This window comes from Topomyia yanbarensis, chromosome 3 (assembly GCF_030247195.1).
Source record: "Topomyia yanbarensis strain Yona2022 chromosome 3, ASM3024719v1, whole genome shotgun sequence".
Lineage (NCBI taxonomy): Eukaryota > Metazoa > Arthropoda > Insecta > Diptera > Culicidae > Topomyia > Topomyia yanbarensis.
The window spans coordinates 39,241,326-39,253,223 of NC_080672.1; the positions used below are offsets into that span (position 1 = coordinate 39,241,326).

Genomic DNA, 11,898 nt, shown 5'->3' on the forward strand with positions numbered 1-11,898 from the left:
TGGGTTAGGCTTTGGATTCGGCTATATTCCATCGTCATTGGAGCTAGATCATAGAATCATGTTAATTTGACAGACTGCAAGTGTTATTAGTAGCACAAACAGCTAGCAGCCCAGCTAGTATTGTTCTTTCTGCTTGCAACCAACCTGGTTATATTGATGTCAATGCTAAATTCACTGTTACAGCTGTATGGTCGCTATACTGTCCCATTTGTTATGGGATTTGCTATTAACATGGGACAGTTATGCTTAGAGCACCAGATTCTGAAAGCGATCAATTTTGGCCAATCACTGGAGACAAAATCACGCGTAACAATTAATAATAAATTAAATTATTGCTGAGAAATTTTTGTGGTACATGAATAAAACATACCTATTTTCTCGTTACCTATGGCTAAATAACCATTAGAAAGGTTATGAGTTTATGTTGTCGCATTTTATAATCATTTATACTACTTTCAAGCGATCGATTTTTAAGATGCGACTCGCATTTTAACCACCCCGTCACAGCGCCATCAAAATAAATCATACTCCTAATGAACTAATATTTATTAAAACATTTACTAAATAAAAACATAGACCTGATAGTTCGTTTGCAAAAAAAAACACCGAAGTACAGTGAGTTGGTGTTAAAGCTCCTGTTGCCAACATTTATACTATTTTTATTCAAAAAAACTATCACGTGAACATTATGTATATGGACTTCTAAATTTGGTAATTGTTACGAATCACACTCGGCCTGGCCTTGGGTACAAAATAATAACTGCTTGATCTCCTACGAGCATGGTCCCGCCGGAGTGTTTGCCTCGCCCGATACCGGGGCTAGGCGAGGCTGCCTCTTGTGAATCGGAACCGCTGAACATTCCGATGAGGGTATGTCCAACGGTATTACCGACGGAGCCGATCGCTACACTACCAGCAGTAGCTGCGATTTGAGCAATTAATCCAAGTGCCTGGTTGGGAGCTACCATTGGTGCAGCGACAGCCGAGTGTGACACAGGCTGGACCATCGGCTAACTCGATTCCGGCGAGGTGGAGCGGCTGCAATTGGTGCGGACCTATGAAGTGATGTATATAATTTCAAGGACATCAATGCAATTACCAGTGATCATCAAAATGTTTCGTGGCTAACGTTGTTATTCAGCAAAAAAACAAAACAAGTTGAATTGATCGCAACAAATAAAATCGCTTTCTTCAACGAATCGTGGACAAGAAAATCCAAATGCCAAATTTAACGGAACATTGCCTAATGACGTCAAATAAAAATGAAAGCCTAGCGAGCTTGTTAATACAAGATATTCGCATTTAAAAGTGAACCAAATCAAATTTCTCATACTGTGGTCGAATAAAAAAAACTCCAAGTCTATGTAAACAAGCTCTGCGAACTGTCAAAAAAGTGAGGTTAAACATTTTCATCCAATTTTCTACAGTGAGAGGTTCATTTTAGTTTGTTTACATTACTAATGAATTTTGTACTGCGATTCACCACTTCGTTTACCGCGTTGCCAAGAACTTAAGTGAAAATATTCAAAACAGTGCTGCCCAAACGCACATTTTAAGTCCCACCATTCTTGCTGAGGTGAAAAAAATATTCAACATTCTTGCATATTTCAAATTTTAAAAAATCATTAAAAAATCATGATAGCTCCTAAAAATCTCATTTTTACGGAAATGTTCTTATAATAGTGTAATCTTTCGATTAAAAATAAGAAAAACAGGTGTTAGGTCTGACGAGAAAGGTCTGTTAGACAAAATGCATTGATTTTCCATTTTTTTCATCAACCATGCGCTCCATCGCAGAAAAGTTTGTTTAACAAACGTCCTACGCCGATCCACTTTGTTCGACGTTTTGTTGTAGGGCTACACGCAGAGCTTTATTTATGCATTTTCTATCTGCCTCTTGTTTCTTCTGCTATAAATTTTATGCATTGGACATATCCGGTCTATCCACTCCTTGAATGCTTACTAGAAGCATATGAATAGAAATGCATAAAAATTACAACAGAAGAAACGAGACGGGAACAGAAAGTATGCTAACTATGCATATTTTTGTTTATCAGGGGACTTTTTTAGGGTTTTGATGTCCTACACGCAACGCAAAATACATTATGAATTTCTATTTTGATCGAAAGAAATGCTTTTAATTTCGCTGATTTTCAAAATCGCATCACAGCCAATCTTCCCATAGGTTGTGTTTCGTTCAACAGGGGTTTACAAAATAAGAAAAGGTTTTTGGTTTGCAAAAGACGCCAGCTGGGGGATTCTATCCTACATTCCACAGAATTACCAGACATTACAGTTAAGTTTGTCAACAGTTGTTACGGCATTTAATTAGCAAGGGACTGGACGGTGAAGTATATTTTTTAATATTAAGAGCCATAGTACTCAAGGGAGAGCAAGGAGTTGAAGGGAGAAAGTTTAGAAAAGCGTGGAAGGATAATATATGCAAGCTTAGAGTTTACCGGCGTCTTAACTTTTTGTCTTCTACCGTAGGAGTCAAGATCTTTTGGCACTAGAAATGCGAATCACCTGAGTCTACGGCATGTCCGGACAAGCGTAAAGTAACTTGTTACTTTATGCTGTCGGAATGTTGTTATATATAACTACAAACAAGCGCAAAATTACTCGCTGTTTTCTGTTTGAATCATGAAACATTTAAATTAATCCAATAACAGATTAGAGGTAGTGTAAATTCTATAACCGGAATCAAATAGAATACACTTTGAATTGATTATTGGAATACATTCACTTGTTATTGAGAGATTCTATTAATATCACTTTTGTTGTTGCTTATACATACGTTGTTTATACTAACCCGAACAGAAAGTAATATCGAAATTGATCGTAGAAACGTTGAATTTACAACAACTTTTGTTGTAACATCAATATACTTATGATGCAGTCCTTCATGCCTCCAAAATCTACAACGGAAAAACAATGTAAATCGATGTTTTTGATTTCAGAATGTATGGGAAAAGATCAATTTTTTCATTGTTACATCCCTTAACGACCCCCCTTTTTCCATGTAAAAATCGGGTTTACAATGAAATTGGATGTAGAAACAACAAATGTGATTATATTTCCATTGTAAATTTTTGCAAAATAACATTGTTTTTCGTTGTAATGTAACAATAACAAATGTTGTAATATTGTTTGTGGCACTAAAAACTGGATTCTAACCGCACTGCGCACTTACTACTCTTCTATTAAATTCTTCTCATAGACTGGTTAGTTCGACTGGTCTGTCTATGAAAGCACCATCTCTATCACTTGAAATACATGTGTTTTGACAGCTCGCAGTTTTCAGTAGCAATTTGATCACTCGCACTTTGAAGGTGCGGAGTCCAGGTTGGTGGGAAGTGCGCAATACTGTTGTGCATTTCTATTCGGGAACGCCTTTGGCTCATCACTCTTCATGCTCACCGCAGGGGGCGCACAACTACTGTCAAAATTCACTGTGTTATCTGTACAACCCTGAAAATATATAAATTTGCCCACACGGAAACGAAAAACTACCTAAAATTGAGTTCCTTTGACTCAATCTCGTGGTATGGTGGGGGAACTTAAAATTAGGTAAACCGTGTTGAAGGTAGTTTCCATTTAACTACGGCAAAAATTACAACTCATTGATAGGTTTTTTATACTCAAATTTAAGTTGAATTTACCTAATTTTGAGTTCAACCCAAACAACTCAAAAGTACCTTCCTCCACGGAAGACCTCGACTGAGTCGAATCTCTCTTTTTGTTTTTGACAACACTAATAAGTGTGAAAGCGAAGCACAACTCAAAAGTAAGTTAAAACAACTTTTCTGCAGGTTGTTTTATTTAACCGTGCACCTTCTTGAAATCATACACGGTTAAATAAAACAACCTGCAGAATAAGTTCTTTTAACGTACTTTTGAGTTGTGCGTCGCTTTCGCACTTATTAGTGTTGTCAAAAACAAAAAGAGAGATTCGACTCAGTCGAGGTCTTCCGTGGAGGAAGGTACTTTTGAGTTGTTTGGGGTGAACCAGCCCCCTGCTAGGCAGCCATTTTGTCCTAGCCAACATCTGCCTTTGTTCAAATCAAAACAACCCAATGCTATTGCACAGGCGACATGGGCCTAGATGCAGCTAGGCCCACATATGTTGACTACTGTCAAAGTCTGTATATCTCCATAGAGGATGACAGGAGTGACACCCTCCTGGGGTGAACTCAAAATTAGGTAAATTCAACTTAAATTTGAGTATAAAAAACCTATCAATGAGTTGTAATTTTTGCCGTGGTTAAATGGAAATTACCTTCAACACGGTTTACCTAATTTTAAGTTCCCCCACGATACCACGAGATTGAGTCAAAGGAACTCAATTTTAGGTAGTTTTTCATTTCCGTGTACTTGTATTGAAATGCGTCTGTCGAGTTGTCAAAATAGTTAGTGTGGTGGAGGCTGAGTAAAATTTTGTAGCACAAAATTTTTATTTTATCAAGAAAATATGACTACTAAGACAAAACGCAGTGATAATTCTGGCAAGGAAGATGAAGTAAGTGATATATGCGATACTTTCTGACAAGTTTACGTTCTGCTAAATTACAAAAAAACATTGATCTTTTCACATTCAATACATTTATGTGTTCCACAAATCGACACGTCAGTCCGTATGCTCACATAGCCTATAAACCTTTTTTTCCAGCCGGTCAAAATTAACAAATGGGATGGAACAGCAGTAAAACACGCCCTGGACGATTCCGTCAAAACGGCCTTGATGAACCGAACTAACATGAAGGAACATCATGCTATCATCGACGGTCGGCTGTTGATCTGTGCCCTAGCCGTGACCACCGCTCTTGTGGCGCTGGGTTACGATTACCAGTATTCGTTCCCCGCTTCCAAACCGGTACTGATTGTGTGCGTTTGCTTTTACTTCTTCCTGATGGGGGTGCTCACCATTTACACAACCTACGTCGAAAAAGGCATCTTCGCTGTAGGAAATCAGAAGGACGAGAAGGGAAACCAAAAGCGCTGGCAGGCAAGCTCGGATATGAAGAAGTATGACGACAAGTACACGCTTACGATTCAGCTGCAGGATTCGCGCGGAGTACGAGAGGCGACTGTCACCAGGTCAGTTGCATGCTATGTGGATTCTAACGGCACAGTGCTGGATGATCTGATGGCAAATGAACTGAACCGTATTGTTAACTCGCTGAATGCCGACAAGAAAGATAAGTAATATACAACATGTTTAACATTGCTCGACCATTCGGAGATCTCTGCATTTAGCTTAACATTTCCAATATGGTAATTTTCCAACTTTGAAAAAACATAGTATGTATGTGAAACGGAAGACAGACAGTAGATCGTTTTTCATATGAAAAGCGAATAAAATAACGTTCTGAATACAGTTTAACAAAACTCTTTAAAATTCTGTTTTAACTTATCATAAAAGAAATCCGCTTTAAAAAAACGAATGAAAGATTGACACCTGTCTAAACGCTTCAAATGTTCATTAGTTTTTGTTGTGACATTTCTGCAGTCATCTTAAAAGTTAAGGAAATCTAAAACAAAAAGCCAAAAAAATCCAACCAAAAGAATAATTTATTGGTCAACCTTTTTTAAAGCATTTTTAACATACTGCAGTATCTGATTCAATGCATCTTTTCCCGCACTTCCACCCAGGTAACTTAGAGTGAAGTAATAACCATCGTTTGGTTTTTGTATCAAACGAAATGCAGCTCTGACGACAGGCTCGGTATTACAATTGTCTGTTTTCGGTCGCTTGGACGGTGTTCCACAAGTAGACTCTTTCTCCTCGCGCCGCTTGTTATGATGGTTTTCACTGCCAGGGCTAAGTTTTCTCTGACCTTCGCGTCTTCTTCTGCGCTGATGGGACCAGGTGTTCTCTAGAGCTATAAGCACCCACGTGTCCACACCAGATCCGTCTAGAGGTTGAATTTGAAGATCTAGCGTAGACAGCACTTGCATGAGCCTGCTTTGAGCATCCTCCATGGAAACCGTTTCATTGACTGTTAATATTCGACCTTCTAAAGGCTTTCCAAGCAGTTTTTTACTTATAGTTTTTTGTTCGAATTGGTCAGGAACTTGGGAAAGAATGAAAGTTTTTGAAAAACTCCAAGCTACACCCCATCGCGTAGTATTCCCCTGGCAAAACCTTGTAGTCGTAACATTTGTTATGCAGTGGCCTTTCAATATTCGAAGAATTTCCTCAAAATTTCGTTTATGACCAATCATCGAAGTGTAGATGTTAACATGCTCTTTAAGCTCCAAACTCTCTTCTATAATTTTTTTCACGAAACCAACTTCACCGCCTTCCACGTGTAGTTCCTCGCGTGAACCGCTGCTAGCATTAGATGCCTCTTTTCGTCTACCAGTCCGATTTTGTCGCTCCATACCATCGTCATCGTAAAATGGTGGATTGCACATACAGAAGTCAAACTTATCATTACTTCTGCTTTCAAAAAAATCCCTTAGTACAGTTGATTCGTTCCTATTCTGCTGTACAATCTCAATACATCCGGTTAGTCCATTCCTTTCTACATTCGCTCTTGCATACCGCACGCTGTCTACCGCCTGCTCGAGACCAACCATTTTCCAACAGTGCTTCGACCTACTCACACACAAAAGAGGATAGATACAAGATGCTCCACATCCAATGTCGAGCCCTCTCAGTTCTTTTTTGTCGAGCTTCAACCGGAACGCGGTTTCAAAATCTTCCAACCAAAGAACGTAATTTAATCGTAACGGTAATGTTGGGATTAGTTTATCTGGAGGTATTTCAATGTCTATGCCAAAGTCCCGCTTCAATAGACAACGTGATAGCAATTGGAGGGCGGTTTTGTTTTTGTAATCTAACTTTAAACGTCCATTCAGGTCCTGTAATAAGAAATTTAAACGTGTTAGCTAACCGTCAAGTTGGTTTTGATATCATTACTTACGACGGTAACGACTTCATTCAACTCCGGATACTGTCGGACTAGATCTTGAAAATCCGGTGGTTGACGGTAGATGTTTCTTGGATGCATGAACTTATTCATTGACATTATATATGGTGGCGTTTTGGGTAATTATTTTCACTAAAAATATGACTGGATATCTAAACAACCTAGACGTTATGTATCAAGCGCGAATGATGAGTACTTTCCACATGTTTTTTTCGTTTGCGAAATATTTAAATCGTTTACAGATTTTATTTTCATTCAGGTATGGGTACACGAAATACGAAGTTAAGCCTCTGACCAGTGCTGCCATTTGTACAGAATTATCTGCAATCAGAAAAATATTCTAGCCAAACATTTGAAAAAGGCTTAGCTGCAAATTGCAAAATCGATGTTAACATTTCATATGGCATTACCCGCATAAATGTGTACCACATGCCAACCATAGCATCAAATGTTTAAAAACCATTTTTAATATGGTTCGTTAAACATATGTTCGATATTATACCAAGCAATGGTTAATCTATACCATTGCTTGATATAATATCGAACATAACCTTTTTTCGTGTTTTTCCATACTCGACCATACAAACAACGGGTTGTTAAGAATGGTCACCATACCAAAATGTGCTGTTTTTCATATACTTTTTGACAACATACCATTCAAGAACCATACAGATTATGGTGACACACATATTTTAGATCTAGCGATGCATAAAAGATTAACTGGAGAAGAAAAATCTCTTCCTTTCACATTTCAATTCTATCGATTGATGAAGTTTTGTTTTTTACACGCAATCTTCTAAAGAAAGCTTCGTTGGCACTAAGTGGACTGACGTTTAAACTACAGATTTTTGGAGCAGCGTAAACAAACACACAGAAAAAATATTGGTAATAGTAAGAGTTATCCGCTCTTAGTAAAAAACAACCAACGCCTACTATTAGGTTGAAAGTAAAACTTTTAAATTAATCAAGAATAATAATCATAATAAAAGTTTTATTTTCAAACTAAACCCGCATAAATGTGTACCATATGCCAACCATTGCATCAAACGTTTCAAAACCATTTTCAATATGATTCGTTCAACAATAGATTAACCATTGCTTGGTATAATATCGAACATAACCGTTTTTCGTGTTTTTCCATACTCGACCATACAAACAACAGGTTGTTAAGAACGGTCACCATACCAAAATGTGCTGTTTTCAATATACATTTTGACAATATACCATTCAAGAACCATACAGATTATCGTGACATGCATAGTTTAGGTCTAGTGATGCATAAAATATTAACTGGAGAAAAATCTTCCGCTTCATATTTCAATTCCATCAATTGACGAAGTTTTGTTTTGTTACACGCCATCTTCTGAAGAATGCTTCGTTGAAAGTCGCCTTGTCCAATTGAGGTATCGCCGTAATATTGTAAGACGATGTTTTTGATGATGCTAATCTACAGGTTTTTGGAGCAGGGAAAACAGATGTACGAATAATCAAGCAATATTAACCTCTGGTACAAAAGTACAATGTAATATATAATTCCTCAGTGTATACAGAAGATATTGGAAATGGTTACTAAAGTTAGTATGGTAGTAGAATAGTTAAATTACAATGATGGAATACTGCCGTGATACGCATAACAGTCCCATTTGCTATGGATTTCCTATGCAGGTGGGACTGTTATGCTTATCATGGCAGAATACATCAGTAGCATTCTTAATATGGTGATTATTATATGAATAGTTTGGAAGTATAGTTCAAAACTAGGGGCAAATCCAAGGGGCGTGACACTTCCAAATTATAAAATTATAATGTTATTGTAGAATTATAGATCCACATTATAATTTCATACACTTTATTAGCAACTATGCATTGCAGAATTTTCGAACTTATTCTCAGTGTGCGGTGAATTTACCAGTTGTCATTTTTATTGTTTACATTTTTGTGCGGTAATGAACTGCAAATTATACATTTAATTTTAAATATTCGCTGCACAAAACATTGAAGGCTTGCGTGCCTGTTCTTCAAAACAGGAATCCGGAGCCTTTACGATTACATCCACCGCTGAAACACTACTTATGGAGCAATCGGTAGGGGGAAGTCTACAAAGATACTAATCGTCAAACCAGTTACTATTCTTTCACTCTTCCAGAATGTAATACGAATGTTGTAAGGGTTACGCAGGTGAAATGAAATTGGATATCTATCTGTTGATGCCATCAGTTTTTTTCGAGTCTATCGATTATTCCGAAGAGTCGAAAATGCAACATATGCTGTCAACAGTCTTCCCAAATGAACATCGAACACCATGTTCGCTCTAGTTCTGTGCTCATCCTACACCATCATTTCGTGTGCAAACTCGAACGCGCTAATGCGTACCTAAACACGAGAAAATGTTCGTCTGCACAACCGAACCCCATGTACGTACGCGGTGTTCGTACACACAGGTTCTTGATACTTTTTTTTCTTTCTCTCACCCATCATCACTAGCATTGACTCATTCTGTTTTGTGTGTGCGTTTCTTATGTACGCACACGGTGTTTTAAGTTCAACTGAGAAAGCGTGGAAGAGCGGCCATCTTGGAAAACGAAAAAAGCAGTTTTTTCCCACACCGTTGGAAAAATCTTCATGAAAATCAATCATTAGTACTCTACCAATGCCTCGAATACATTGATTCATTTTTATGAAGATTTTTCCAACGGTTTGAGAAAAAAGTGTTTTTTTTTCATTTTCCATGGCCGCTTTTGCAAGCATTCTCAGTTGAACCTTAAACCTAAGTTTGCACATCGTTCGCTTGGGTTCGGTGTTCGATGCAAACCTTTACACAAAGGCAAAGCATGTCTGAGGTTGAACGCGTGCACGAAATTTTGTACACAGGTGCAAACTTGTCGTTCATGGGAATGGGAATTGGATGGGAAGACTGGCTGTCAAAGATCTTTGACCTGAAAGCCAATTGCAATTGTCGATGATGAAGTCGCATGTTTTGAAAAAAAGTCTAGTGATAATGATACTGCAAAATAAAAGTTGATTTGTGATGCATTTTTAGAAATCAGTGAAATTAAATGCATTTCTTTCCATCAAAATTTAAATTCATAATATACTTTGCGTTGCGTGCAATATATTTTGCGTTGCGTGTAAGACGTCAAAACCCTACATAAAAACCAACCCAGGGACAACTTGACAGATGGTGCTTGTTTCATATGTACCACCGATTTGATGGTGCCATGGTGACGCTAATATGCCTTCTCTGTACGAGTATCACGAACAATGAAACGAAAAAGTTTTAAGAGAAAAGCGTGTTTCATTACGTGTGTTATGAACGCCGTCAATGCGACCAGAGCAAAAAGCGTATTCCAAAATGTGGATGGAAAACTATTATTAGAAAATAAATTTATCCCTAACTGGAAACCGTCAGCAAAGTTACATAAATCTTTAGCTGGAAGTCGTTGTTTTTAACAACCTGCTTCCTAAAAATGTTTTAGTTTTCTTGTTGTGTGAAGTTTGTAATCGGTAAATCATCAGTGCTTTTTTCTCGAGAATTTTGGCCAATGAAAGTAAATCACCAAGCTTAGCAAATCGTAAACCTACACTGAAAGAAATCCAAACGTTAATTCTATTTGCTTCAAACCGCTTAAAATTCATATGAAGAAGAAATGCTATTGTTATCACGCGCACACATACCTTCTATGTGTCAACTGTATAAACTATGTATGCACACACATAAGTTATATGTGCATATTATTATAGAATGGGGTTTTATGTGCCTAATAGTTATGAAATGTGAATGTAAGATTAATATTTCTTGTGAATACACACATTAGGTTTATGTGCCAGCAAATAGTGTCTATATGCCTCCGTTAATTGCAAAAATCTATGTGTAAAATCAATAGGCATAACGTTTACTTTTTTTTGAGTGTACGACATCTTGTTTCAAGTTCATTAAAAACGTCAAGAATTCCAGTTATTTAATCGGGAAAATAAACAATACATGTAGGGTTTCCTACAAATTTAACAAAATTGTTTTTGAAAAGAATTTGCATGCTTTTATCAGAATTCTGGCACCAAACCGGTAGTGCTCGGTTTCAGCAAGAATGCTGCAAGGAATGTACAATTTTGTTCGACTCCTGCCAGAGTTTTGTTCGACTTTTGCAATAATTCTGTCCGGAAGATATTGCGATGGTTTTGGTATGGATCCCTTCAGAATTATTCTGACATTTTACTCATCTCCAGTCTGATAGAAACCTAACGGAACGGCACCTACCGGAGAATTTCATGTCTGGGGAGATGTTGATTCGATCCGGAAGATTTTCGGAAATTCCAATATAAGTTGAAGTGGTTAGATTTTGAAAGTCATGTATTTCCGAAACTCGATTTATTTTATTTTGGATTTTTTAAATTCAAAATGGAATCAATGTTTCTGTTTAGGTATGGTGGAATGATTCCTAATTTGAACAGCGAAAAGTTTTGATCGTAGAAATGCTTAAAATGTTTATTCACAGAGAACAGACATCCATGATCGAACAAAAATATTTAAAAAACGTGTGTAAACATTTGAATTAATATACTAAAAACACTAGCGCCGCCACACCAACCTATCCCAACTATCCGTCAAATCGATTCAGGAACCGGTTCGAAATCCTGGATGGATTCTGCAAGGAATCTAGCTCAAAGAAAACAACCGATTCCGACTCTATCGGTTGATGCATTTGAGCTGGAATTCATGCTGGAAGTCCGAATCGGTTCCGGACTAGTTTGACTGGGTAGAGGAATAACCGCTGTTAATTCTGTCGCACTCAGCCACAAAAAAAACATGACGACAGTAGCGCACCTGGTTTAGATATCCAAACTACCTTCGAAACCGTTAGATATTTTACACAAGTTGAATGCTGAAGATGGACGTCTGTTCTCTGTGGTTTATTTTTTACATATATGGAAAATATTAATTAAGATGCACCTTTTTCAAATGCTG

At 37.4% G+C, this 11,898-nt stretch overlaps 2 protein-coding genes across 2 annotated transcripts; one reads left to right on the forward strand and one right to left on the reverse strand.

Moving 5' to 3' along the window:
* Window positions 1-4,394: 4,394 nt before the first annotated feature.
* On the forward strand, window positions 4,395-5,398 carry LOC131689829 (signal peptidase complex subunit 2). Its single transcript, XM_058975149.1, has 2 exons — window positions 4,395-4,519; window positions 4,670-5,398. The coding sequence occupies exons 1-2, from the start codon at window positions 4,472-4,474 to the stop codon at window positions 5,204-5,206; spliced, it is 585 nt and encodes a 194-aa protein (XP_058831132.1). The 5' UTR covers window positions 4,395-4,471; the 3' UTR covers window positions 5,207-5,398.
* Window positions 5,399-5,559: 161 nt separating this feature from the next.
* On the reverse strand, window positions 5,560-7,185 carry LOC131689822 (U6 small nuclear RNA (adenine-(43)-N(6))-methyltransferase). The gene is made up of 2 exons (XM_058975141.1): window positions 6,930-7,185; window positions 5,560-6,867 (listed from the first exon to the last, which is right to left on the reverse strand). The coding sequence occupies exons 1-2, from the start codon at window positions 7,032-7,034 to the stop codon at window positions 5,572-5,574; spliced, it is 1,401 nt and encodes a 466-aa protein (XP_058831124.1). The 5' UTR covers window positions 7,035-7,185; the 3' UTR covers window positions 5,560-5,571.
* Window positions 7,186-11,898: the final 4,713 nt, after the last annotated feature.